Consider the following 27355-nt stretch of genomic DNA (forward strand, 5'->3'; position numbering starts at 1 on the left):
GATATAGGCAACCAAAACAAACGGGCTAGGCAATAGGAAAAAAAACAGAAGGCAAAAAATAAGGTCATACACAGAGAAACAAACCATATAATAACTCTCAGTATGCTTACGAGGATCGAAAGGCAATACTTCGAACCAGACATGACAGACAAAGGGGCATAAATACAAACAGACAAAAGGCTACAGGAGATTGTAATTAGAATTCGGGCGATGCACTTCTAAGAAGTGGTTCTGGATTGGCTGACGGAGTACATGTGATAGTAACTGGTGTGTGAGGGCAGTGGCGTGCACAGATAGACACGAGGTGGTGCTCAAGCACCTGCCCCTCTGCCCTCTCTCCAAAAAAGTGCCCTTTTGAATTTTTTTTTTTTTACAGTTTACTGAGGCCAATGTCGACATGATCTTTTAGAAAAGCCGCGGCATTAAAAGCGTGTGTGAAAATAATGTCCCGATGTGTACCCCCTCTGCACACACACCGGACCTCTGTCTCTCTTGCTCGGTCACATGAACAAGCGTGCAGTGCATTCAATGTGAGGTTGCAGCAGCATAGCGTCCTGGAAGCCACGGCCTTGTCGTAGCGCAGACAACACATCGGGCAGTCAGTCAGCTCTTCCCCTGCCCCACCAGCCAGGTAACACATGAATCGAGTGAAAATGTATTGTTTGCCCTCTAAGCCCAAGCTGTAATTATTTTGTCGTGAAGTAGCCTGTTGCATACAGAAACAACTGCACATATTTTTTGCTAGACCATTTTCAGATTTAGGAAAACAAAAATTTCTTTTTCTATTTTGTTCAACTAGAGATTCCTGGCAAAGTCAAAAAGCCTTGATGTAATAAATTAACATTAAGTGGTTGTTTTACACCTTTAAAAACTAAAACGGGTCAGTGGCGACCCGAACACAAGAGGAGGGTTAAATCTCAGACTTTTATAATAAGGTGTTCCACATGCGCAAAAAAGTGCCCTTTTTTCCCCCCAGAGCACTTGACCCCCAAAATGTCTGTGCACGCCACTGTGTGAGGGGGATTATGGGAATTGGAGTCCTGAGGATTAAGGCGGGTAAGCCCGGAAGCGTGACAACAGCACATTATTTGATGTTTTCCCTCATGAATTTTAGTGTGTGTGTGTGTGTGTGGGGGGGGGGGGGGGGGGGGGGGGGGGTTCAAAATAAACACATATCAATTTTGATTCTTGCAACACATTTCAAAAAACACTGGGACAATAATAATGCCTCTAAGCTCAGAGAAGTCGATGGCGCTTCTGGACACAATTAATATAAGGCTGCTTTTTTGCACAGTAAAGTTTTAACTGGCATTTGTGGATGTAACTCTGTATTGTAGTGCTTTACAAAGGGTTGCCAAAGTAATCCCGAGCCCATGTGGTTATAACAGCTACAGACGAATGGCGGTTCTTGATGCAGTGCTGTCTAAGGGATCAGAGATTACAGGTGCTTAGGCTTGAGCCCTTGCCCTTTACACACCAAAATTCCTACAGATTCCTTGAATCGTTTAATGATATTATGCACTGTAGAAGATGAAATATCCAAATCCCTTCATATCTTTCTTTGAAGAACATTGTTTTTAAACATTTCAGTTGTTTTCTCATGCATTTATTCACAAACTGGAGATCCTCGGCCCACTGTTGCTCCTCAAATACAACCCCGATTCCAAAAAAGTTGTGACAAAGTACAAATCGTAAATAAAAGCAGAATGCAATAATTTACAAATCTCAAAAACTGATATTGTATTCACAATACAACATAGACAATATATCAAATGTTGAAAGTGAGACTGTGGCAGCGGGGGCGTGGTCAAGCGCCGGTCTGTGACAGGAGGGCGGAGTCAGGGAAGGTAAGTGGCAGAATCACGTCACCTGAGAGCAATTAACCTGTTTGTGTGTCTTCCCAGTGACTGCGCCCTATATCAGGAGGGAGAGCGAGAGCAGAGGGGCGCAACCCTGAACCAGACGCCAGTTGTGTGTGTGTCTCTGTAAAAAGTATTGCTAGACTGAAAAGTGTGGCAATAAAGCCAGTTGATAAAACCTGATCTCTGTCCTGCCGTCCTCTGTGCTCCACCCACACGTAGGGTCTTTACAGTGGTGCCGAAACCCGGGACAGTGGAGCACCAAACCCGCAGCCCCATGGAATCCTCCCCGTTCGCCGATCTGATCCACGCCCTCGCCACGGCTCAGCAAAGCCAGCACCAGGCACTCGTCACGCTCCGAAAGGAGCAGGAGCAGCGCTTCGAAGCCCTGGTGCTGGCCCAGCAGGAAGATCGCGAGGCGTTCCGGCATCTCCTCGCGTCGGCGGGGTCCACCAGCGCTCCGGCCGCGGGCCCGTCTCCCCTCATTGTCACCAAGATGGGCCCGCAGGACGACCCCGAGGCGTTCATCACGTTGTTTGAACAGGTCGCCGAAGCCTCGGGGTGGCCGATGGAGCAGCGCGCGGCGCGCCTCCTCCCCCTGCTCACGGGAGAGGCACAGCTGGCCGCGCTACAGCTCCCCGCCGACCGCCGGCTGGCCTACGCGGACCTTCGCCGGGCCGTCCTCCAGCGCGTGGGGCGCACACCGGAGCAACAGCGCCAGCGCTTCCGCGCGCTGCGACTGGAGGAAGTCGGCCGGCCGTTCGCGTTCGGCCAGCAGCTCCGGGACGCCTGCTGGCGGTGGCTGAGGGCCAACGATCGCGACGCCGAGGGAATCGTCGACCAGGTGGTACTGGAACAGTTCATCGCCCGCTTACCAGCCGGAACCGCGGAGTGGGTCCAGTGCCACCGCCCGGCGTCGCTGGATCAGGCAGTCGAGCTGGCGGAGGATCATCTGGCGGCTGTCCCGGCGGCAGGACAGCAGATGGCATCTTCTCTTCTCTCCTCTTCTCTCTCTCTCTCTCCCCCTCCTCCTGTGTCCTGTCCTCGCCCCATTCCCCCTCCGCGGAGGCGGGGGCCGGCACCCCCCCAGCCGGCCCGCCGCACCCGCGGTGCCCTCCCATTTCTCCCTTCTGTGTCTGTCTCTCCCCCACCTCAGGTGAGTGAGCCCCAGATCACCGGTGCAGAGGGAAAGCCCGGGCCGGTTTGCTGGCGCTGCGGGGAGCCGGGCCACCTTCAACAGCAGTGCACGGCAACGGAAGTGGGCGCGGTGGTTCGGATCCCCGACGCGCCAGAGGCCGCCCTCGATCGGGCCGGAGCGTATCGCATACCGGTGAGTATCCAAGGGGCTACGTATCAGGCGTTGGTGGATTCTGGTTGTAACCAGACCTCAATTCGCCAAAGCCTGGTTCAAAACGAGGCATTGGGGGGAGCACAAGGGGTGAAGGTGTTATGTGTGCACGGGGATGTTCACAGCTACCCTTTGGTGTCGGTCCACATTATTTTCAGAGGGGAAAAATTTATAGTGAAGGCGGCGGTTAATCCTCGCCTTACCCACTCTCTAATTTTGGGGACTGATTGGCCGGGATTTCGGGGTTTAATGACACGCCTAGTCGAGAGTGGGTCCTGCCATTTGACAGGGGGAGGTCCCGGTGTCGCTTTGGCGGGAGCAGCTGTCACAGAGCCGTCTACGTCATCTCCGCGTCAGAGTGAGGAGCCGCCGGCTCCTCCTCTCTCTCTTGGGGAATCCCTCGCGGATTTCCCATTAGAGCAGTCGCGAGACGAGACTCTGCGGCATGCGTTTGACCAAGTGAGAGTAATCGATGGTCAAACGCTCCCGCCGAACGCCACCCCGTCCTTCCCCTACTTCGCGATTATGAAGGATAGATTATACCGAGTGACGCAGGACACTCAAACTAAAGAGCGAGTCACGCAGCTTTTAATTCCGAAGAGCCGCCGGGAATTGGTATTCCAGGCGGCTCACTTTAATCCCATGGCCGGACACTTGGGGCAGGATAAAACACTAGCCCGAATAATGGCCCGTTTCTATTGGCCGGGGATTCGCGGCGATGTCCGTAGGTGGTGTACGGCATGCCGCGAATGCCAGTTAGTAAACCCAGCGGCCATTCCAAAAGCGCCTTTGCGCCCTCTACCGTTAATCGAGACCCCGTTTGAGAGAATTGGGATGGATCTCGTCGGGCCATTAGATCGGTCAGCACGAGGGTACCGCTTTATATTAGTTCTGGTGGACTATGCAACGCGATACCCGGAAGCAGTGCCTCTGCGCAATATCTCAGCACGCAGTATTGCCGAGGCACTCTTCCGCGTCATCTCCCGAGTTGGAATCCCGAAAGAGATTCTGACTGATCAAGGCACTACGTTTATGTCACGAACACTGCGCGAACTGTATGGGTTATTGGGGATTAAGCCGATCCGCACCAGCGTGTATCACCCACAAACGGACGGTTTAGTGGAACGATTCAACCGCACCCTCAAAAATATTATTAAAAAATTCGTAAGTGAGGACGGACGTAACTGGGATAAGTGGCTCGAACCCTTGCTGTTCTCAGTGCGAGAGGTCCCCCAAGCCTCCACGGGGTTCTCCCCGTTTGAATTATTATATGGGCGTAAGCCGCGCGGCATCCTGGACGTGCTGCGGGAAAATTGGGAGGAGGGACCTTCACAAAGTAAGAACGAAATTCAGTACGTTATGGACCTGCGCGCAAAACTCCACACACTCACGCACCTAACTCAGGAGAATTTGCGGCAGGCCCAGGAACGGCAAGCCCGCCTGTACAACAAGGGTACGCGCCTTAGAGAGTTCACTCCGGGAGATAAGGTACTCGTACTGTTGCCCACGTCGAGCTCCAAATTGATCGCCAAGTGGCAAGGACCCTTTGAGGTCACACGGCGAGTCGGGGACGTCGACTATGAGGTGAGGCGAACGGACAGGGGTGGGGCGCTACAGATTTACCACCTCAACCTGCTTAAACTCTGGAACGAGGAGGTCCCCGTGGCGTTGGTGTCGGTAGTTCCAGAGAAGGCGGAGCTGGGGCCGGAGGTTCAAAAAGGGACATTGGCATCGCGTACCTCTCCGGTCCCCTGTGGAGACCACCTCTCCCTGACCCAACTCACGGAGGTCGCCCAGTTGCAGACCGAGTTTTCGGATGTGTTCTCGCCCCTGCCCGGTCGCACTAACCTCATAGAGCACCACATAGAGACGCCCCCGGGGGTGGTAGTGCGTAGCCGCCCTTACAGGCTACCCGAACACAAAAAAAAGGTGGTTCGGGAAGAACTTCAGACCATGCTCGAAATGGGCATCGTCGAGGAGTCCTACAGTGACTGGAGCAGCCCGGTGGTCTTGGTACCCAAGGCCGACGGGTCGGTCCGGTTCTGTGTGGACTATAGGAAAGTCAGCGCGGTGTCTAAATTCGACGCGTACCCAATGCCTCGTATTGATGAGTTGCTCGATCGACTCGGCACTGCTCGCTTTTATTCGACACTGGATTTGACGAAGGGATATTGGCAGATCCCCTTGACTCCACTATCCCGAGAAAAAACGGCCTTTTCCACACCGTTTGGTTTACACCAATTCGTCACCCTTCCGTTTGGGCTGTTTGGGGCGCCCGCGACGTTTCAGCGGCTGATGGACAGAGTCCTCCGCCCTCACGCCACGTATGCAGCAGCATATTTAGATGACATAATCATCTATAGTAATGACTGGCAGCGGCACCTCGAACATCTGAGGGCTGTCCTTAGGTCACTGAGGCGAGCGGGGCTCACAGCCAACCCAAAGAAGTGTGCGATTGGGCGGGTGGAAGTACGGTATCTGGGCTTCCACTTGGGCAACGGGCAGGTGCGTCCCCAAATTAATAAGACGGCAGCAATTGCGGCCTGCCCGAGGCCCAAGACCAAAAAGGGGGTGAGACAGTTCCTGGGGCTGGCTGGCTATTATCGCAGGTTTATACCTAATTATTCGGACGTCACCAGCCCGCTGACTGATCTCACTAAAAAGGGGGCACCAGATCCGGTCCAGTGGACGGAGCAGTGCCAGCGGGCTTTCTCAGAGGTAAAGGCTGCACTGTGTGGGGGGCCACTTCTACACTCCCCTGACTTTTCTCTCCCTTTTATGTTGCAGACCGATGCGTCGGACAGAGGGCTGGGGGCGGTTTTGTCCCAGGAGGTGGAGGGGGAGGACCGCCCTGTCCTGTATATCAGCAGGAAGCTGTCGGTGCGTGAGGGGCGCTACAGCACCATAGAGAAAGAGTGTCTGGCCATCAAGTGGGCGGTTCTCGCCCTCCGGTACTACCTGCTGGGGCGCCCTTTCACCCTCTGTTCGGACCACGCGCCCCTCCAGTGGCTCCACCGCATGAAGGATGCCAACGCGCGGATCACCCGTTGGTATCTGGCGCTCCAACCCTTTAATTTCAAGGTGGTCCACAGGCCGGGGGCGCAGATGGTCGTGGCGGACTTCCTCTCCCGTCAAGGGGGGGGGGGAGTCGGCTGCAGGCCGGACGGCCGCCCGGCCTGAGTCGGGCGGTGGGGGTATGTGGCAGCGGCGGCGTGGTCAAGCGCCGGTCTGTGACAGGAGGGCGGAGTCAGGGAAGGTAAGTGGCAGAATCACGTCACCTGAGAGCAATTAACCTGTTTGTGTGTCTTCCCAGTGACTGCGCCCTATATCAGGAGGGAGAGCGAGAGCAGAGGGGCGCAACCCTGAACCAGACGCCAGTTGTGTGTGTGTCTCTGTAAAAAGTATTGCTAGACTGAAAAGTGTGGCAATAAAGCCAGTTGATAAAACCTGATCTCTGTCCTGCCGTCCTCTGTGCTCCACCCACACGTAGGGTCTTTACAGAGACATTTTGAAATTTCATGCCAAATATTGGCTCATTTGAAATTTCATGACAGCAACACATCTCAAAAAAAGTTGGGACAGGGGCAATAAGAGGCTGGAAAAGGTAAAGGTACAAAAAAGGAACAGCTGGAGGACCAAATTGCAACTCATTAGGTCAATTGGCAATAGGTCATTAACATGACTGGGTATAAAAAGAGCATCTTGGAGTGGCAGTGGCTCTCAGAAGTAAAGATGGGAAGAGGATCACCAATCCCCCTAATTCTGCGCCGACAAATAGTGGAGCAATATCAGAAAGGAGTTTGACAGTGTAAAATTGCAAAGAGTTTGAACATATCATCATCTACAGTGTATAATATCATCAAAAGATTCAGAGAATCTGGAAGAATCTCTGTGCGTAAGGGTCAAGGCCGGAAAACCATACTGGGTGCCCGTGATCTTCGGGCCCTTAGACGGCACTGCATCACATACAGGCATGCTTCTGTATTGGAAATCACAAAATGGGCTCAGGAATATTTCCAGAGAACATTATCTGTGAACACAATTCACTGTGCCATCCGCCGTCGCCAGCTAAAACTCTATAGTTCAAAGAAGAAGCCGTATCTAAACATGATCCAGAAGCGCAAACGTCTTCTCTGGGCCAAGGCTCATTTAAAATGGACTGTGGCAAAGTGGAAAACTGTTCTGTGGTCAGACGAATCAAAATTTGAAGTTCTTTATGGAAATCAGGGACGCCGTGTCATTCGGACTAAAGAGGAGAAGGACGACCCAAGTTGTTATCAGCGCTCAGTTCAGAAGCCTGCATCTCTGATGGTATGGGGTTGCATTAGTGTGTGTGGCATGGGCAGCTTACACATCTGGAAAGACACCATCAGTGCTGAAAGGTATATCCAGGTTCTAGAGCAACATATGCTCCCATCCAGACGACGTCTCTTTCAGGGAAGACCTTGCATTTTCCAACATGACAATGCCAAACCACATACTGCATCAATTACAGCATCATGGCTGCGTAGAAGAAGGGTCCGGGTACTGAACTGGCCAGCCTGCAGTCCAGATCTTTCACCCATAGAAAACATTTGGCGCATCATAAAACAGAAGATACGACAAAAAAGACCTAAGACAGTTGAGCAACTAGAATCCTACATTAGACAAGAATGGGTTAACATTCCTATCCCTAAACTTGAGCAACTTGTCTCCTCAGTCCCCAGACGTTTACAGACTGTTGTAAAGAGAAAAGGGGATGTCTCACAGTGGTAAACATGGCCTTGTCCCAACTTTTTTGAGATGTGTTGTTGTCATGAAATTTAAAATCACCTAATTTTTCTCTTTAAATGATACATTTTCTCAGTTTAAACATTTGATATGTCATCTATGTTCTATTCTGAGTAAAATATGGAATTTTGAAACTTCCACATTGCATTCCATTTTTATTTACAATTTGTACTTTGTCCCAACTTTTTTGGAATCGGGGTTGTACTAGACCTTTCCTGAATAATGATTTTGTACCACATCATCATTACTGTCACCTGTTGACATCATCTGTTTCAAATCACATCATTATTTAATTGTTTTACCTCATTACTCGCCCTGAATTACCCCATCCCAACGCATTTTTGGAATATATTGCAGGTCTGAAACTTAGGAATTAATGTATATTAACAAATGAAATGAAGTTGACCAGACAGAACATGAAACATCTTGGGTTCATTCTTCTTGCAATGAAATACAAGTCAAACTAAATTTAGAAATCATTGCTTTCATTTGTTTTATTTGCATTTTCTATACAGTCCCAGCTTTTACTGATTTGGGGTTGTACATCCTTCCACAGAGGCTGAGAAAGTACATTAATTATGATCAGTGAAAATGAATGTGGGAACCAGCCGGCAGCACCAGTGTAGCTGCGATGCCACTGCATTGCGTTCATCGAGCCAGTAATCTTCTGCCCCTTGGGGCTTAATTAATTTTGCACTATAAATTGATATACATGCAAATTTGCAGATTACAAAAGGCAGCCTGAGAGGGGAAAAAAGAGAGAGAGAGGTTATTATTTCCTCTCCTTGATGAAAAAAAATGCTGATAAGGTGAAGATTACTTTGTTCTCAAAAGATTTGCAAATAAAAATCGGCACTTTCAGTGAACGAACCCGTCACAAAGACTTAAAGATTAGGAAGTTCATAACACTGAACTGCAAACATGGAAACAGCAAACCTCAAAAGGGCTTTAAAAAAAAAAGATTTCTTAAAAGTGCAGTTCACCTTTAACAAAGTCAAAACTGTAAACCATGAATTGTTTCATGGGGATAGATTAGGGATCAAATTGGCTCATGTCTTAAGTCATTCAAATTCTGTAAAGCTGCTTTGGGACAGTGTCTATTGTTAAAAGCACTATACAAACAAACTTGACTTGACTTGAATTGCTTTAAAAAAACAAACAAACACCTGACATCACTCAGGAGTTTTCTGAAAAGTTTTTTGGAAGATTTTTGTCACCTTTTAGAAGCTCCACTATGATGAAATCCTGCCTTGCAGCCACTTCCTGTTCAATATGTAAAATGTGCTGGCAGTTGAGGAAAAAACAATGTTAAAGAAGACTAATATGTCAAAAACCAGAACAGGTATGAACTATTTTGGGAGAGCAAAAACTAATTTAGGTCAATTTTTAGTCATCCTCGGTCATAAACGTCTGCACTCAGGATTGATTCTGGACTTGTTTGGGGGCGGAGTTTATAATTACAGGTTTGCGTTCACATAGAAGAATTCCTGGATCGACTGCTAAATTCAGCACTTTGCTTTTATGCACGCATGCTTGCAGAGCGTTAAGCTGTATATTTATCTGTTTATTGTTTTTAATTATTTACGGTGAAAACAGTGCTTTTAGATGCACTGGCATGCCAAACAAGGAGCTGTTCTTGTATAAGAAGATTTTTAGCCATGCAGACAGGCGCCAGATGTGCATTGTTGTCGTTGTTTTCTTTTTTCTCAAATCTCTCAGTGCAAGCACTTAGACTACAAAAGGTGATCAGTGCTCCTGTCCTGTGAAAGTCTGGTTTTAAATATCAATAAAGCATCATTATAAAATTGCTTTCCCTGTTATTACATGGAAGTAATGTGAGAAGTTGAACCAGTCACGTGACTCGGCATGCAGCACCACTGGATAACTTCCACATCTGATTCTAATAACTCTTCAAGTTTAAATGAATTAACCATAACATGAAGCTAATTTCTATCTCCAAAATAGACTATGTTAGTACCATTCAGAGCTCCTGACAACTGCGTGCTTTTTCTAATTCTTTCCTGTAAGTTTTTTTCAACCTCTGAGCAGTTTGAGTATGTAATGAAGCCTCAGTCACGTATCAGGAGATCAGAATTGGTGAATGGGTGTCTAATCATGGCTTTGCAATAATGTGTTTTTCCGATAATAAGCTGCAACTGTGGATCGTTACAGGTCTGAAAAGCCTGAGGAAAGCTCCAAACAAGCAAACAAAACAATAATGTGTGCTATAATGATGACAACCTGACTTCCTGGACAAGACACTAATCAGACTGTTTGTATGGTGTTTAAAAACTCATCATCTTGTTTTTCTCCACCATTAACAAGGAAAAAATACAAACCCAGAGTTCAGCCGGAAGACAAATTAATACAAGAAAAAAGCTGAAGGAAGAAGGTTTTATCGCCAAAACGTCAGTCTAGTGACTGAAATCACCTTCACCCTCACACACCTTCTGAGAACTGGAGAAAAAAAAACAAAACCTGATGATACCATAGGAGGAAGTATCTGCTTTGGTATGAAAAAAAAAAAAAAAGATTTCTGAGAGGTGATTTTCTTTTATGTTTTGCCCTTTTCTTTTTTCTTTACATCTATGGATTTTAATCCACTTGTGCACACTTTATCTGAATGGCCTTCCCTCAACTACTCGTACAATCTCTCTCTCACAAACACACACACACAATCTGAAACTACTTGGTAACCGAGTATAAATGCAGAGGAATGCACACCTTACACAACTTACTAAACTTACACAATGAAACACATATTTTTTTATTCACCATGTCCCCTCTACGGCTCCGTACACATACATAGTTTATCGCATTTTCTTTCAGAGAGAAGCACAGGTGTATGATGTCCTGGCCTCCACTGGAGAACTGTGACCCTGATGAAGTGTATTCAAGAGCATCACTCACATTCACAGAGAAAGAAAGACTTAAAAGAAGACTTCAGCCAGAAATCTAATTTGTACAAGCATGTACAGTGGAGCAAAAAAGTATTTAGTCAGCCACCAATTGTGCAAGTTATCCCACTTAAAAAGATGAGAGAGGCCTGTAATTTTCATCATAGGTACACTTCAACTACGAGAGATAGAATGGGGGGAAAGAATCCAGGAAATCACATTGTAGGATTTTTAATGAATTAATTGGTAAATTCCTCGGTAAAATAAGTATTTGGTCACCTACAAACAAGCAAGATTTCTGGCTCTCACAGACCTGTAACAACTTCTTTAAGAGGCTCCTCTGTCCTCCACTCGTTACCTGTATTAATGGCACCTGTTTGAACTCGTTATCAGTATAAAAGACACCTGTCCACAACCTCAAACAGTCACACTCCAAACTCCACTATGGCCAAGAAGACCAAAGAGCTGTCAAAGGACACCAGAAACAAAATTGTAGACCTGCACCAGGCTGGGAAGACTGAATCTGCAATAGGTAAGCAGCTTGGTGTGAAGAAATCAACTGTGGGAGCAATTATTAGAAAATGGAAGACATACAAGACCACTGATAATCTCCCTCGATCTGGGGCTCCACGCAAGATCTCACCCCGTGGGGTCAAAATGATCACAAGAACGGTGAGCAAAAATCCCAGAACCACACGGGGGGACCTAGTGAATGACCTGCAGAGAGCAGGGACCAAAGTAACAAAGGCTACCATCAATAACACACTACGCCGCCAGGGACTCAAATCCTGCAGTGCCAGACGTGTCCCCTTGGGAGAATGTCATATGGTCAGATGAAACCAAAATAGAACTTTTTGGTAAAAACTCAACTTGTCGTGTTTGGAGGAGAAAGAATGCTGAGTTGCATCCAAAGAACACCATGCCTACTGTGAAGCATGGGGGTGGAAACATCATGCTTTGGGGCTGTTTTTCTGCAAAGGGACCAGGACGACTGATCCATGTAAAGGAAAGAATGAATGGGGCCATGTATCGTGAGATTTTGAGTGAAAACCTCCTTCCATCAGCAAGGGCACTGAAGATGAAACGTGGCTGGGTCTTTCAGCATGACAATGATCCCAAACACACCGCCCGGGCAGCAAAGAAGTGGCTTCGTAAGAAGCATTTCAAGGTCCTGGAGTGGCCTAGCCAGTCTCCAGATCTCAACCCCATAGAAAATCTTTGGGGGGAGTTGAAAGTCCGTGTTGCCCAGCGACAGCCCCAAAACATCACTGCTCTAGAGGAGATCTGCATGGAGGAATGGGCCAAAATACCAGCAACAGTGTGTGAAAACCTTGTGAAGACTTACAGAAAACGTTTGACCTCTGTCATTGCCAACAAAGGGTATATAACAAAGTATTGAGATGAACTTTTGTTATTGACCAAATACTTATTTTCCACCATAATTTGCAAATAAATTCTTTAAAAATCAGACAATGTGATTTTCTGGATTTTTTTTTTCTCATTTTGTCTCTCATAGTTGAGGTATACCTATGATGAAAATTACAGGCCTCTCTCATCTTTTTAAGTGGGAGAACTTGCACAGTTGGTGACTGACTAAACACTTTTTTGCCCCACTGTAATTGTGTCATATCCTACAAGAAGTCCTAAGTAAATTTTTGTAAATTTACACAATAAGTATAATTAACATGAAACTCAACTGCTTCAAATTGTATAACTGTGGATAAGTTATTGTGATTTAATATTCGGATTACAGTAATGGTGCCATATAAAAGGAGGAACAGTAATGCGTTAGAGACCAAAAACAGGTGAGAGTGTCAAAATTCGCTCTGCCAATGATGCTGTTGAAGTTCGTGGACGCTCTGTGATGTAGATGAAATAAGCGGCTACAAGTTTGTTCAGAATGCTTGGTCTTGAAATCCAAAAAGGAGGCACAAAGCAAATGGACATGTCAACTGGTATCTTTGTGCCGACTGACCACAAGTAGGGTATAAGTTAACCTCATGAAATATTTTAAATGTGAAGGTAAGAAATCAATCGATGAAGGAAAATAATGCACAATTATGATGACGTTTGGTATAAAAATAAACTAATGACATCTCATCTCATTATCTCTAGCCGCCTTAATTAAAAGCCATTTGTGTGGTGTGACTTTTGTGTTGATGCTAAGTCAAGTTTCAACATGCAGCTTATAGGACATGTTTACTAGCCTTGGTCCTTAATTAACATTAACATTACTTTGTGTGTAGAAGACTGTCATGATCCAGCCCAGAACTTCCAAATCCACACCTACACCTTTGCACTCTACTCCGTGTTATTCCCATTCTCCCCGCTCTGCTCTAGCATACCTTATACGCATTTGCTGTTAGCCACTCTATAAACACAACGTGGATAAATAAGTTTCACGTTCATGTTCGGTTTTTTGACTTGTGTTATGTTTTGTGGATTAAGATTTTTGCCTGCCAATTTCTGGGATTTTTGACTGGGACTTTGACTCAGGACTCTGTTTTTTCCAGCTCTGTTTTTCTCCTGGAATTGTCACCTGTGACTCTGCCTCTGCTCTTTCTTCCTTGGATATTACTAAGAGATTTTTGGACTGTGCTGCTGCACTTGCTTCCTGCCTGTTCTCCTCACGAGCCTACTGATCAGGTTCATTCCTAGTAGTTGTTCATTGGGTCCAATCTGCTCCCGTGGCCTCCGGGTCATAACAGAATTTATCCGCCACACCATGGGCCCAGCAGACTATGATGCTCTCAAATCTGCACTGGCTAAGCAGGGCTCTGTTCTCAGATCTCATCAGCAAGAGATCATAGCTGTTCACCAGAGCATGTCCTCCATCACCGATACCCTAAAAAGACTATCCTCACAGATGGAGAGCATTCAGGCTTCAATCGTGGGCCAAACAGCACCAGCTCCAACTAGTCAACCGGCCGCTCCGGTTGAAGGAGAAGGAGATGAGTGAAAGATGACATTTAATATGCCTATGGGCCACTACGAATATCTAGCTCTTCCATTTGGGCTCACTAACGTCCCCTCTGTCTTTCAAGCCCTGACCAACGATGTCTTATGAGATTTAATTAACCAGTTCATCATTGTTTATCTCGACGATATCCTCATCTTCTCCCCCACATTGGCCCTTCTCCCCCACATCGAGAATTAGTAGCAATTAAGTTGGCCCTGGAAGAGTGGAGGCATTGGTTGGAGGGGACCGAGATTCCATTCATCATATGGACAGATCATAAGAACCTCAAGTACCTCAGGTCTGCTAAACACCTCAATGTGCATCAAGCCATGTGGTCACTGTTTTTCTCCCACTTCAACTTTGTGCTCTCCTTTAGACCAGGCTCTAAGAACGTGAAGCCAGATGCTCTTTCCAGGCAGTTTTCTCTAGACTCTCAGCACGGTATCACTGAGCCCATCCTCCCTGCCCATTATCTCGTGACCGCCACCCAGCTCGACATAGAAACTGCTGTCCAAAATGCCCTGCCCAGTGATCCAGGACCAGGTAATGGCCCACCCAACTGTCTTTATGTGCCTTCTTGCATTTTGTGCCTCCCACAGCTCCCTCCTAGCCTGTCACCCTGAGGCAGGCCAGACCTTTGCTGTCCTCAGGCAATGCTTCTGGTGGCGGACCATGCGGCAAGATGTTAGGATCTTTGTGGCAGCCTGTGATGTCTGCTCCAGAAACAAGACAAGCAACCAACCTGCTGCCGGACTATTAAGACCCTTACCTGTACTTCACCATCCTTGGTCCACATTCCGGTGGATTTTGTCACTGGCCTCCCCAGCTCCAAGGGTAATATTTGCATCATGACGATCATCAATTGCTTCTCTAAGGCTGCTCACTTCGTTACCCTCCCTAAGCTGCCTTTAGCTAAAGAGATGGCAGAACTGTTTATCAACCATGTGTTCCAGATTCACGGTCTGTCTACGGACATTGTGTCTAACAGAGGTCCCCAGTTCTCTGCTCACTTCTGGAAGGAGTTCTGCAGGCTCATTGGGGCCACTCCCAGCCTCTCCTCAGGTTACCACCCCCAGACTAATGGGCAGATGGAGCGTACCAATCAGAAGCTACAATGTCTACAATGTCTACAATGTCTAACATCCAGTGATTCTTCCTTCTGGAGCCAGGCGCTTCCTTGGATTGAATATGCCCACAACAGCCTTCCCTCATCATCCACCAGGTTGACTCCCTTCCAGTGTTGCCTTGGTTACCACCCCCATCTTTTCCCCTGAACAGGAGGAGGAAGCATCTGTTCCTTTGGCACAAGCCTTTATCCGACACTGTTGCAAAGTTTTAGTGCATGCCAGATGACACCTATTATGCGCCAATCATGCATACAAGAGGATGGAAGATTGACATCGCAGGCCGGCTCCTGTCTACCGCCTGAGACAAAGGGTCATGTTGTCCACAGCCAATCTCCCTCTCAGGGTTCCCTCACATAAGCTGGCCCCCAGGTTTGTTGGCCCCTTTCTTATTTTGAAGGTCATTAACCCCACGACGGTGAGACTGGTATTGCCCAAGTCCATGCGGCACCTCCACACATCATTTCATGTCTCCCAACTGTGACCCCTGGTCTCCAGTCTCTTCTCCCGCCCTTCCAAGGCCCCTCCCCCTCCCAGGATCATTGATGGAGGGGAGGCCTACACAGTCAGGAAACTACTAAAGGTCCATCAAAGAGGTCGGGGTTATAGTATCTGGGCAACTGGGAGGGCTATAGCCCAGAGGAGAGGTGTTGGGTGCCAGCGCAACTGGGTTGTGACAGAACACCTACAATTTCAGACACCTTGGTCCATGTTTTATTTATTTATTTATTTATGCCCCTGTTCACAAACAGGGCCCATGAGTTGGCCTAGTAATTAGCATGTCCGCCTCTTGACTGGGAGATCATGGTCGGGTCATACCAAAGACCATCATAAAAATGGTACCTACTGCCATCCGGCTAGGCACGCCGCAATACAGATGTGAATAGGGAGTCAAACTCTCACAGTTACCAGAGGACCAGCCCCCACTGTAACCACAGCTATGTAATAGGTAAGAGGCCAAGGGCTATAGAAACGGAGATGTGCCTTAAGGGCCTGGTTATTACTGGGACTGGAGACTGTCTGGAAAGACCAGGTCCTGACACAAGAGGGAGTTTGACTTTGACACAAACAGGGACACACCATAAATATTGAGAAACCACAATTATATATGGCACAAAATAATGGCCACCACAATTAGTAATTGTACTTGGGAACAGTGTAAAGGGAACCAAAATTTACATGACTGTGTTCTCTAGAATTCTATTGAGCAGAGCATGTCATTGCCAGAGATGTATAGTAACGAAGTGGAACTACTTAAGTACTGTACTTAAGTACTAAAATGCAGTATCTGTACTTTATTGGAGTATTATTTTTTCTCCTACTTCCACTTTTACTTCACTACATATTTTTGATGAATTTAATTCTTTTACTCTGATACATTTTTCATGTGCTGAATCGTTACTTGTTACTATTATAAAAACGTTACAAATCATACCAAACCCATAGTATCAATGCCAGAGCGGTAGATAGCTCTGTCACCAGGTTTGATGAAGCTGGCTCATCATTGGGCGATTCACGCAATCAAGCTGTATATAAAAAAACCGCATGCTCCCCTTCCGCGCTGTTACCTGCATGCATTGGGAACACTTAGCGTCAGTCTACTGCTCTATTTCGAGATGGAAGAAGACCCAGGAACACCACCATCAACATCAAGTTCTTCGACTTCGAACGATCGTGGCGAGGGTGATGAAAGTGACCACCCCTGGCCCTACTTAGAGTCCATGTTTTCCTTTGTCGGACCAAAAGACAATTCGTATCGAATGAAATGCCTACTCTGCCTCCCGAAAGACTGCGAAATAATGGCCTTCAAAAATTCACCGTCGAATTTGAAGAAACATATCAAGGTAAGTTACAACTATAGCTAATAAACATAATGACACATCAGCTTGAGCTATCAGTAAGCGCTAGCAGCTAGCTAACTAGCTAACAGAGGTTCAGTTCTGCAGTGTTCACTTAGCACGTAGCAGCTAACGTTAACTAGAACAAGCCTGGCTGACTAGCTGTGCCATGCTGAATGGTGTTATTATTGACACATCACTAATGTCAACTTTCTCTTATTTTATGGCATATAGCCTACTGTTGTCAAATATAAATCGTGGACCATGTCTCTTTTCGTGCTGCCTAATCACATGCCCATAGCCCATTATTTTATAGTGTATAGGGTTAGCTAATGGTTGTGGCACTGGCATAACTAATGCTAGATGAATTTAACTGATTGTTGCAAAGTTGCTGCGGGTAAATGCAGGACAGTAGGCCTATTAATGGATTTCTGTTTTTACTATTTGTAATGTAGCCTCTTGACTTGACGTTATCCGTTCGCGTGACCAGCATGCCCCGACATGCCGTGAATATGACCTTGAACCTTAGCCTGCTAGCAGCTACATTCTGTTACTCTGCTATAATTTGCTATTTGGCTAATGGCTTGTTTGGGCATTTTGTGATGCATGTAGCCTAGGTCAATTTATGACCATTTCTCTTCTGATTTTTTTGGTAATGAACCCAAAGTGATGACGAACAAAGCATCTCAACTAGTCTGCATTTCAAGTGGTCCTCGCGCACTCCTGTTTCTCATGATGCATTGTTGGATGTATCAAGTTAGGCCTAGCACTACAGGGTTTTGCAAGTAGACAGATTATTAGAGTACCAATGATAGATTTTTGGTTATGGGGTTGCTTGCTTAAGTCTTTTAAAGTGCTGATGACACGTTTTTGACATCTTTGGCGATGTTTTACAACATAAAAAGTAATTCCCGATCCATATATTAATTCATGAAGGCGCCTATTTTACAAGTTATGATAAAAAACGCGGCTATTTAGGCAAATTTGACAGGGCTGCAGCACCCAGGAGACGAAAGAGGAGGAGGAGCTATATGACGTCAGCAAAAGAACCTTCCTTCTAACTTACCAGTTTGTTGTTGATGCGACAGGTGTTCAGTTTGTCATTATTAGTATTATTATTATGCATTATTTTATATATATATATATATATATATATATATATATATATATATATATATATATATATATATATATATATATATATATTAGTTATTGTGCCTTCGCGTTGTGTTGCCGGCTTTTGCTCCAAAACCTACAAGGATGGGGTAAGTTTATTCAAGTTTCCCAGAGATCCCGAGCTGCATGCGAAGTGGGTGAAGCAAGTCAGGCGCACTCGTGACAAGTGGGAGCCCTCACCAACATCCGTCCTGTGCTCTGAACACTTCGATTTGGATTGTTTTGACACCCTTCCCAGCTTAAAAGAATCTCTTGGGTGTTCAGTTCAGCACAAACGTGTGTTACTACCATCAGCAGTGCCTACACAGTGTTGCCAGATTGGGAGGTTTCCCGCCCAGTTGAGTGGTTTCAAGTGCATTTTGGTGGGTTTTGAACATATTTTGGGCTGGAAAACGTCAGCAGTATCTGGCAACAGATACTGCTGAAGTTTTCCAGCCCAAAATATGTTCAAAACCCACCAAAATGCACTTGAAACCGCCCAACTGGGTGGGATTCCTCCCAATCTGGCAACACTGCCAGTATTCCGGAGGGGGTCTACTAGTAGCTATGCCGGATCCAAAGACAGTCCTCCTGTCAGAACATGTGTTGTGAAACGATATAAGATAAAGGTACGTAGAGCTATAGATTCTACATGATAATCATAAATGTAATCATAAAGTCGCGTGATATCAGTCATGTATTTGCTTGTGAAAGCTTGCGGCTTTCATGTAACTGCCGCCTAGCAACGAGAGGCAAAGGGTAAAGAGGGTAGACTATCATAGATTCTATTCGGAAGAGATCAACACAATTCTAGACTCCCAGAAGAGGAACAGCTAGCACTAGAGAGTTCACCGGCGTTTTCATGCGCCATTTCCATTGAGTAGAACCAGAGTAGAACAGCCAGTGAACCGCAGCGTGTTCTCCCGCTGACGTCACAACATGGCCGCGAGCCACGGACCCAGTTTTCTTGCGCTGTGTAATTAAAAGTTGGATATTTGCATAACAACAGCTTCTTTTCACGTAATTATAACAGAAATCTAACATGTTTGCCATGTTGTATAGTTTATTTAAGAAATTGCATAGAGTCATGTTCGTGTCATCAGCCCTTTAATGTAGAATTATAGTGGATAAATCCCTTTAAATTTAATTAATTTTGCTTTTATCAATAGTATCACAGCAGTCACTACAGTCACCTATGTTGCTCATGATATAATTCTGAGAAAGTAAAGCTATATATGTTTGTCTTGTTTCAGAGCAAGCATGACTGCCACTTAAAAAGATATGAGGACCTCACATCAGTTAAACGAATGAGGAAGACTGTAATTCCCTCCCCCTCCATCAAGCAGCCCACATTATTAGAGAGCTGGACAGTGCCCCATAGATCCGTTGACAAGGCCATTGTGAATTATGTTGTCCGAGGACTTCAGCCTTTCAGCATCGTAGAGCAAGAACCTTTCCGGGACTTTGTGTCCGACCTGGTGCCAAATACCAAAATAATGTCAAGAATCACACTCACATCTAGGATTGATGATGCTGCCAAACAAATGAAGATCAAAATGATTGAGGCCATGAAAACTGTGGACCACATCGCAACAACCACTGACTGCTGGTCAGCCAGGCAGCGTAGTTTCATTGGGGTCACGGCCCATTGGCTGGACCCTGAAAGTTTAAAAAGGGTCTCTGTGGCCCTGGCCTGTAAAAGATTAAGAGGCTCTCACACTTTTGACCTTCTGGCAAATGCACTTAATGATATCCATGCTGAGTTTGAAATTCGGGGGAGGATAGTCACAACAACCACGGACAATGGCTCCAACTTCATCAAAGCCTTCAAAGTCTTTGCTGAAGATGAAAATAACAATGCTGGTGCTCAAGTTCAGGAGGAGGAGGAGGAAGAAGCAGACCAAGATGAGGAGAAGGTAGAGTTTGTTGACGTATCTTCACTTTTGGATGAGGATGATGGTTTTGAGTTCCAGCTTCCAAAGCACCAGCACTGTGCATGCCACATTCTTAACCTAATAGCCACTACCGATGCCAGCAAGGCAGTGTCCAATGACATTCATTCATTATCTCTAGCCGCTTTATCCTTCTACAGGGTCGCAGGCAAGCTGGAGCCTATCCCAGCTGACTACGGGCGAAAGGCGGGGTACACCCTGGACAAGTCGCCAGGTCATCACAGGGCTGACACATAGACACAGACAACCATTCACACTCACATTCACACCTACGGTCAATTTAGAGTCACCAGTTAACCTAACCTGCATGTCTTTGGACTGTGGGGGAAACCGGAGCACCCGGAGGAAACCCACGCGGACACGGGGAGAACATGCAAACTCCACACAGAAAGGCCCTCGCCGGCCCCGGGGCTCGAACCCAGGACCTTCTTGCTGTGAGGCGACAGCGCTAACCACTACACCACCGTGCCGCCCTGTCCAATGACATGTACAAGAAATTATACTATTCAACATTTGGCAAGTGCAATGCACTTTGGAATACTGTAAGTGGTCAAGATCCTCAATAGCAGCTGAAACTGTGGAAGATGCTTGCTCCCTCCAGCTTGTGCGACCGGTTGCAAGAAGGTGGAACTCTGTGTTTATGGCTGTGGAGAGACTGCTCAGGATCGTCAAAGAGAAGGGAGAGGCAGCCATGAGAGTTGTCTGCACAGATTTGAATGTTCCAATGTAAGTTTAAAAATCAATCATATTGTACTCTTTCTCTCAAGCTCAATTCTGGTACATATTGTCTACTTGTACAACAATTGAATTGAATGGTTAACATTGAAAGATGAACCATTCCATTGCATGATAATGAGCTGATCATGTAGCAATGCTGTTTTTTTGTCTCTTATTGTTACACCTAATCACCTAACACCTAATCCTGTGTGTTAATGAAATATCACAGGTTTAATCCAGCCGAACTTGCATTCCTGTCAGAGTTTGCTGTTGTGATGACTCCAGTCACCCAAGCAACTAACATCTTGCAAGCTGAAACCAATGTCCAGACAGGGTGGCTGCTCCCAACCGTCAAGCTCCTGAAAATTAAGCTGGACAGGATCAAGCTACCGCTAAAATACTGCAAGCCCCTTGTCAATGCTCTGCAGGTGGGCATTGAGGATCGCTTTGGCCCTATGATGGAAGACCCAGAGCTGGTGGCCGCTGCTATTCTGCTCCCAAAGTTCCGGACAAATTGGGCAGAGGAAGATGAGACAATCAAAATAGGTAAGAAAGGGAACACTTTCAATTAAGCTTTGCATATTAATCATACACCAAATGCTTACTAACATGGATATTAGTAGTGCATTAGCCCTTTCTTAGCCTGTATAAAGCCATCATTTCCATTAAAATCATTATTTCTTACTAACAATGTTGTCATGTTAAATCTGTGGTTACTGTCATGACTGGTTGAAACTATTATTGTTTATAATGTACTCTTATATTTTAGGAATGGATTATATCAAACAACACATTGAAGACTTCTCATTGCAGTCTGGTGAGGTCAACAGGTCGAGCTCATCTGATGAAGACGACTTTTTTCTGGCATGAGGGGTTCAAAGGCACAAGACGGCGCCAAACAGCTAGATGCGTACTTGTCCTGTTCAGCAGATAACATGGACTTGCTCAAGTCTTTTCCAGCTGTGTGTAAGATGTCTGTTAGGTTAAACACACCCCTTCCAGCATCAGCAGCCTGCGAGAGGCTTTTAAGTATTGCAGGATTAGTCTTTAGCCAAAGAAGAGCGAGACTGAATGACTCCAATTTTGAAAACAACTACTTTTGAGCTTAAACAAAAGATTTCTAACTCCCTAACTGACTGCTTTATGCATACCAGTTTAAGAAGGGAATACACTGTGGAGGGGAAAAAAGCACAAGCAAGGAAGAGAGCTCAGGTGTTGTAAGGTGCTCTACTCGTGTGTTTTTACATGAGAAATACTTGTATGTGGCCTACTGGGGGGTATTCCAAGTAGTTGATTAAGAGACAAACCTGAGTAAGTTAACCTGGAGGCAGTGGTTAACCTGTTGATGGAAGAGCCCTTTGGCTTTGTGAGAATGATGCTTCTGGGCTGTTCTCTTATAAGGTTTACCATTAGGCTTAACTTGCCGAGGCTTGTCACTTAGCCGTATTCTTGGAATACCCCTCTAGCCTTTCAGATGTTTTAATAGTGTTTTTTTCATAAACACTTGTATGGCCTTTTATGTCCTTGTACTGCTGCTTCAGCCAAAGAAATTGTGCCCTTAACTTTAAATGTTTGAAATAATATAAACAATATGATATTCAAACTTTTGACTGCTTTCTTTAATATACACAATACTTGTACTTTTACTTTTAGTACTTTAGTAATTTTTAAAATACTTCTACTTGCAATACTTAAGTACAAAACATTTTGAATACTTTAGTACAGTGGTTTTCAAAGTGGGGGCCACGGCCCCCTGGGGGGCTGCCAGGGGGCGCTAGGGGGGCCTCAGAAAGTTGGAGGGACGATAACAACAAAATTGCGAAAAAAAAATACTTTTTTAAAATAATTATTATTAAATATATTGTAATTAGTTTTTAAATCATTATTATAAAATATAATTATTAATAATAATACATCATATCAAAATGTTGTTTGCCATGCTCATCTCTCCGATTGCCTGTGACGTTGCGGTTTGCGCCATTTATCAAGCTGCTTTGCTCCTCAAGCTAGCGTATTGCTAGTGCAAAATGGACAGGTTTTTGAAGACGAGACCGAAGGAACAAACCAACAGCCCTGCTGTGGAGGACACTGCTGCGAAAAAAAACTAAGAAGTCCTGGCCAACTAAAATCCGAAAATATGAGGCAGCATACATTAAGAATGGCTTTACAGCCATACAGAAAAATGGCCATGATTGCCCGAAATGTGTCCTCTGTCTGGAGACCCTGTCAAACGAGTGCTTAAAACCTTCGAAACTTCAGCGTCACTTGGTACAAAAACATCCGACAGATGCCGAAAAAACAGTAGATTTCTTCAGACGCAAAGAAGAGCATTTGGTCAGGCAATCTGCTGCATTCACCCAGCAAGCTACTGTCCCCAAGCGGGCCCTGAAGGCATCATTTTTAGCCTCGTACCACATTGCTCATGCTAAAAAACCTCACTCAATTGGAGAAGATTTGATTTTACCAGCCACCAAAGACATTGTCCGAGAATTGCTTGGTGAGGATGCTGCCAAAAAAATCGATGCTGTCCCACTCTCTGATAACACCGTGAGCCGACGGATTGGTGACATGGCTCAAGACGCATCTGCTCAGCTGTTGGAGCAGGTGAGAGCCAGCGAATACTTCGCACTTCAGCTGGATGAGAGCACAGATTTATCCAATGAGGCCCAACTGCTTGTGTACATCAGATTTATTTCACAGGAAAGATTTGTGGAGGAAATACTATTTTGTAAAGCACTTGAAAGAAGAACTACTGGGAAAGACATTTTTCAAGTTTTGGACGATTACATCGAGTCTAACGGATTGGACTGGACCCGTTGTGTGGGGGTGTGTTCGGACGGAGCCGCGGCAATGACCGGGAAGATCAGTGGAGTGACCGCGCTCATTAAGCAGAAGGCCCCGCATGTAGTGGCCACACACTGCATGCTCCATCGCGAGGCACTGGCCGCAAAAAGGATGGATAACGAGTTGAATCAGGTACTACAGGAGGTTATACAGTTTATTGTTCAGTGCGAAAATATTTGTGTTGAAAACATGTTAGTTAATAATATTCTTATGCTAAACAAATGTAACAATTAATAAAAGTAAGAGAAAACATTCTAAAAGTTGATGTTTCTTTACATATTTTGTAGCATTGTCTGTGGGTTTGCAAAGGGGGTCCCCGGCCAGAAGCTAATGCTGTTTGGGGGGCCTTGGCATGGAAAAGTTTGGGAACCCCTGCTTTAGTACTTCCACTTAAGTATGGTGTTTAAAGAACACTTCAACTTCTACTCGTCACTTTTTTGATATAGTACTTGTACTTCTACTCAACTCCTCTACTACAGTACTTTATACATCTTTATGTACTCCAGTACTTTATACATCTTTACATACTTTATGGCAATGAGCAATGACTCATTGCTCATTGCCATAAAGTTGTCCAGACTTTAACTCTATTCTGACGCAAGATACACCGCCAACGGTCATGCCACTGCTCGTCGCTGTCAGACACTGGATCACATAGAAAATGAACACCTTCTGGTGGCTTTGATGCTCTCACCACTTTTGGTCTGAATCTACCGTTAGTGCTGCAGTGGCTGAGCTGCATTAGTGTCATTTTGTCACTTTCAACTCTCTGTGAACTTTCCTTTTATAGAGCTTTGTGGGCGTAACTAAATGTAAATGTCCTGTTAAAGTATTTGAAGAAATCAGAGCCTTTTCTGAATCCGGCAGGAATTTTTAGTTCAGTTTGGTCTACAAAAAGATTTACTTACATACAACTTTACTAAATAAGTGATAAATGAGGCACATTGTTTTTTTTTAAGTGAGTGTGTGATGATGTAGGCATATAGTTTGCTTTGTGTAAATTTGATTGCTAAAATGTTGCATTGTTGTTGTCACTCCAGTACAAAAGTAAAAGAAGCACACTTCGGAAACCCTTCGTGGAACATCTGAGCTGCAAACTGATTGGCTCCCTACACTTCCGTACGAAGAAAAAAAATGTCTACATCAGAAAAATGCAGCGTTTTCCTGTAAAACTAGGTGGTTCTTGGCCATATTTAGTGACAAAAAGTACAAGACTTACTACAGAAATCTAGAACTCAAGCTCGTGGAATATTTATCAACCAAACAGCATCAGCAGCATCCTTTCCTTTAGCAGCATCAAAAGCTTAACTGAAGAGGATTTAAAGAAAATGAGAAATGATGTAAATAAATAAAAGTGTCTGTTGTGGTATGCGTGTGCGTGTATACACACTTGGAAAAGTGCATGGCCTGTTGTCCTGCGACGCTGAAGTAGAAGTTTGTCGTGTGCTTCATCTCATCTGTGTGGCCGCTCACCTCGATCCAGTGACCAATCGGGAGACAGTACACCCCATCCACCATGTTGCTTTGGTCATACACACACTCCCGATCATGATGTGGGCCGTTACCTGGACACAAAATAAACCATCATTAGAAATAAAATGAATGATAACTTTGTCCTCTTTTGCGCTTTCTGTTTATGTGGTTTTAAAGGCAAAATGAAATGGAAACCTGAACTTTTTGTCTTTCTGCAACATGACGTATTATTTGAATGCATTAGTTCGAGTCAACTGAATTTTATTTCTATAGAATTTTTAACAACTAACGTTATCACAAAGCTGCTTTACAGACATCTGGATATAGATTTAGATCCCTAATGAACGACTGAGAGCTGATCGTGGCAAGGAAAAACTCCCTGAGAGGACATGAGGAAGAAACCTTAAAATGAACCAGTCACACAAGGGCAGCCTTATACTTTTCCTTATAATGTAATATCAAACAGTATTAAGTGTGTTAAAAGGATGTTCAGTATGAGTGGATTGGGAATAAGAGGCCTGGTATGAGCACAGGACAGTTGTTGTGATTACAGCAGCAATTCTTGGGTACAAGTCTACAGTATCCAGGTGAAGTTATCCACTGAAGCAGGAGTGAAACTTGGACATATTTTTTGGAAGTGCAAGTCTTTATGGTATCCATGTGGGATCATCCACATGAAGAAGATCTCATCTCATCTCATTATCTGTAGCCGCTTTATCCTGTTCTACAGGGTCGCAGGCAAGCTGGAGCCTATCCCAGCTGACTACGGGCGAAAGGCGGGGTACACCCTGGACAAGTCGCCAGGTCATCACAGGGCTGACACATAGACACAGACAACCATTCACACTCACATTCACGCCTACGGTCAATTTAGAGTCACCAGTTAACCTAACCTGCATGTCTTTGGACTGTGGGGGAAACCGGAGCAGATTGGAGTTGTAATTTCTCACGTAACTGGTATGAACTGAAAGGTTAGTAAACATCAAGGTGTAAGGCACCTTATATATGACATGCATTTGGTGTGATTTTCTTTTCCTACAGTAAACCTGTGCTTGCTCAGAATGTTCAGTACTCTTTCACCATTTTATGATTTGTATTTTAGTTCTCAGCTGATACATCCGTGGGAAACAAACCCGTAGGCTTGCACTGTGAGACGGGATCATGTTGATGGAAAATGTCAGAAAAAAAAGTCACTGCTGTGTTCATTTCTCATCACGTCTCTTCCATCAGCTGTGAGAATGCAACCAGATATGAAGTCTGCATTAAACCTGTATTATTATTATTATTTATTAAAGCTCAGGCCTTCACTACACTGTGCTATTACATGGGAATGGGATGTGCATGCTGCATTTATTAAAGTTATGATGTATATGTTGAGAGTGCTGTAGTGTGACAAAAACAAATCAAAACAACATGTGAGACAAATTAATGTGCTATTAGAGTACAAGGAAAATGCTTGGTGAAAATCATATCCTGTTCTTATGAACAAGAAACCTAAACATCCAAAGCTTTAACTAAATCTCCTAAATGCCTTGTAAACCCAGTTCTAGCCCTGCCTGTGCATCCTGATCATCATGTGCATCATGTGCTTGAACATGAAGGCAGCACAATGATTTTGGACGTTCTGACTGCCAGAGGGAACTGAGATTATTTTTACCACGCACTTAGAGTTTAGAGCTATGCGGTGCAATCAAGCCATACTGTTCCCCCCCCCCCCCAAAAAAAAAATGCTTTATTCATGTCCAAAAGTGTATGCTGCATGATTAAAAGGAAATCACAGCATGCCAACAAGCAGAGTAACAAAAATATGGATTATAGCACAAAAAACAAAACAAAAGAAACGCACGTACTTAAGCAGTCACGCTAAGAAGCCATTTAAAATGAGTGCACTGGGGAAAAATAAATAAACCTGAAAAAATTAATGAAACTCGGTCACTGTTGGAGTGCAGAATAAACTGACATCAGTAGAAACTGGTTCAGGAGACAAAAGACATGAAAATATTTCACTTTTCTCTGTCCTTTTCAACCAGTGCTTTGTGAGTGTGAATGGAAAAAATGCTGATGAAGTCAAACCAGATTCAATTTAAATTACAACAGGCCAGAAGGACAAAGTGTGTGTGTGTGTGTGTGTGTGTGTGTGTGTGTGTGTGTGTGTGTGTGTGTGTGTGTCTACTTGCTATATATTAAAGGACCAGAATGTGTTTTTTTTTACCAACAGAGTTCAGACATTATTGGGAAGTGAGGACATTTTGGCTGGTCCTCACTTCTTCAAAGGGTGGTCTCAGGGTTAAGACTTAGTTTTAGGGTTCACGTTAGCGTTAGGTTTCGGTTAGGGTTAGGGTTGGGGTTAAGTATTTAGTTGTGACGGTTAAGGTTAGGGTAAGGGGCTCAGGAATGCATGATGGCAATGAGTCCTCAC

The 27355-nt window shown here is 45.1% G+C and overlaps 1 protein-coding gene across 1 annotated transcript in view; it reads right to left on the reverse strand.

Moving 5' to 3' along the window:
• The window catches only part of epm2a (EPM2A glucan phosphatase, laforin), a 68553-nt gene that overhangs the window by 30650 nt on the left and 10548 nt on the right, over positions 1 to 27355 (reverse strand). Inside the window, exon 2 of the mRNA XM_060936815.1 lies at positions 24854 to 25028. Within this exon, the coding sequence (XP_060792798.1) occupies positions 24854 to 25028 (175 nt within the window). The remainder of the gene's footprint in view (positions 1 to 24853; positions 25029 to 27355) is intronic.

Source organism: Neoarius graeffei, chromosome 13 (assembly GCF_027579695.1).
Source record: "Neoarius graeffei isolate fNeoGra1 chromosome 13, fNeoGra1.pri, whole genome shotgun sequence".
In the NCBI taxonomy this organism is placed as follows: Eukaryota; Metazoa; Chordata; class Actinopteri; order Siluriformes; family Ariidae; genus Neoarius; species Neoarius graeffei.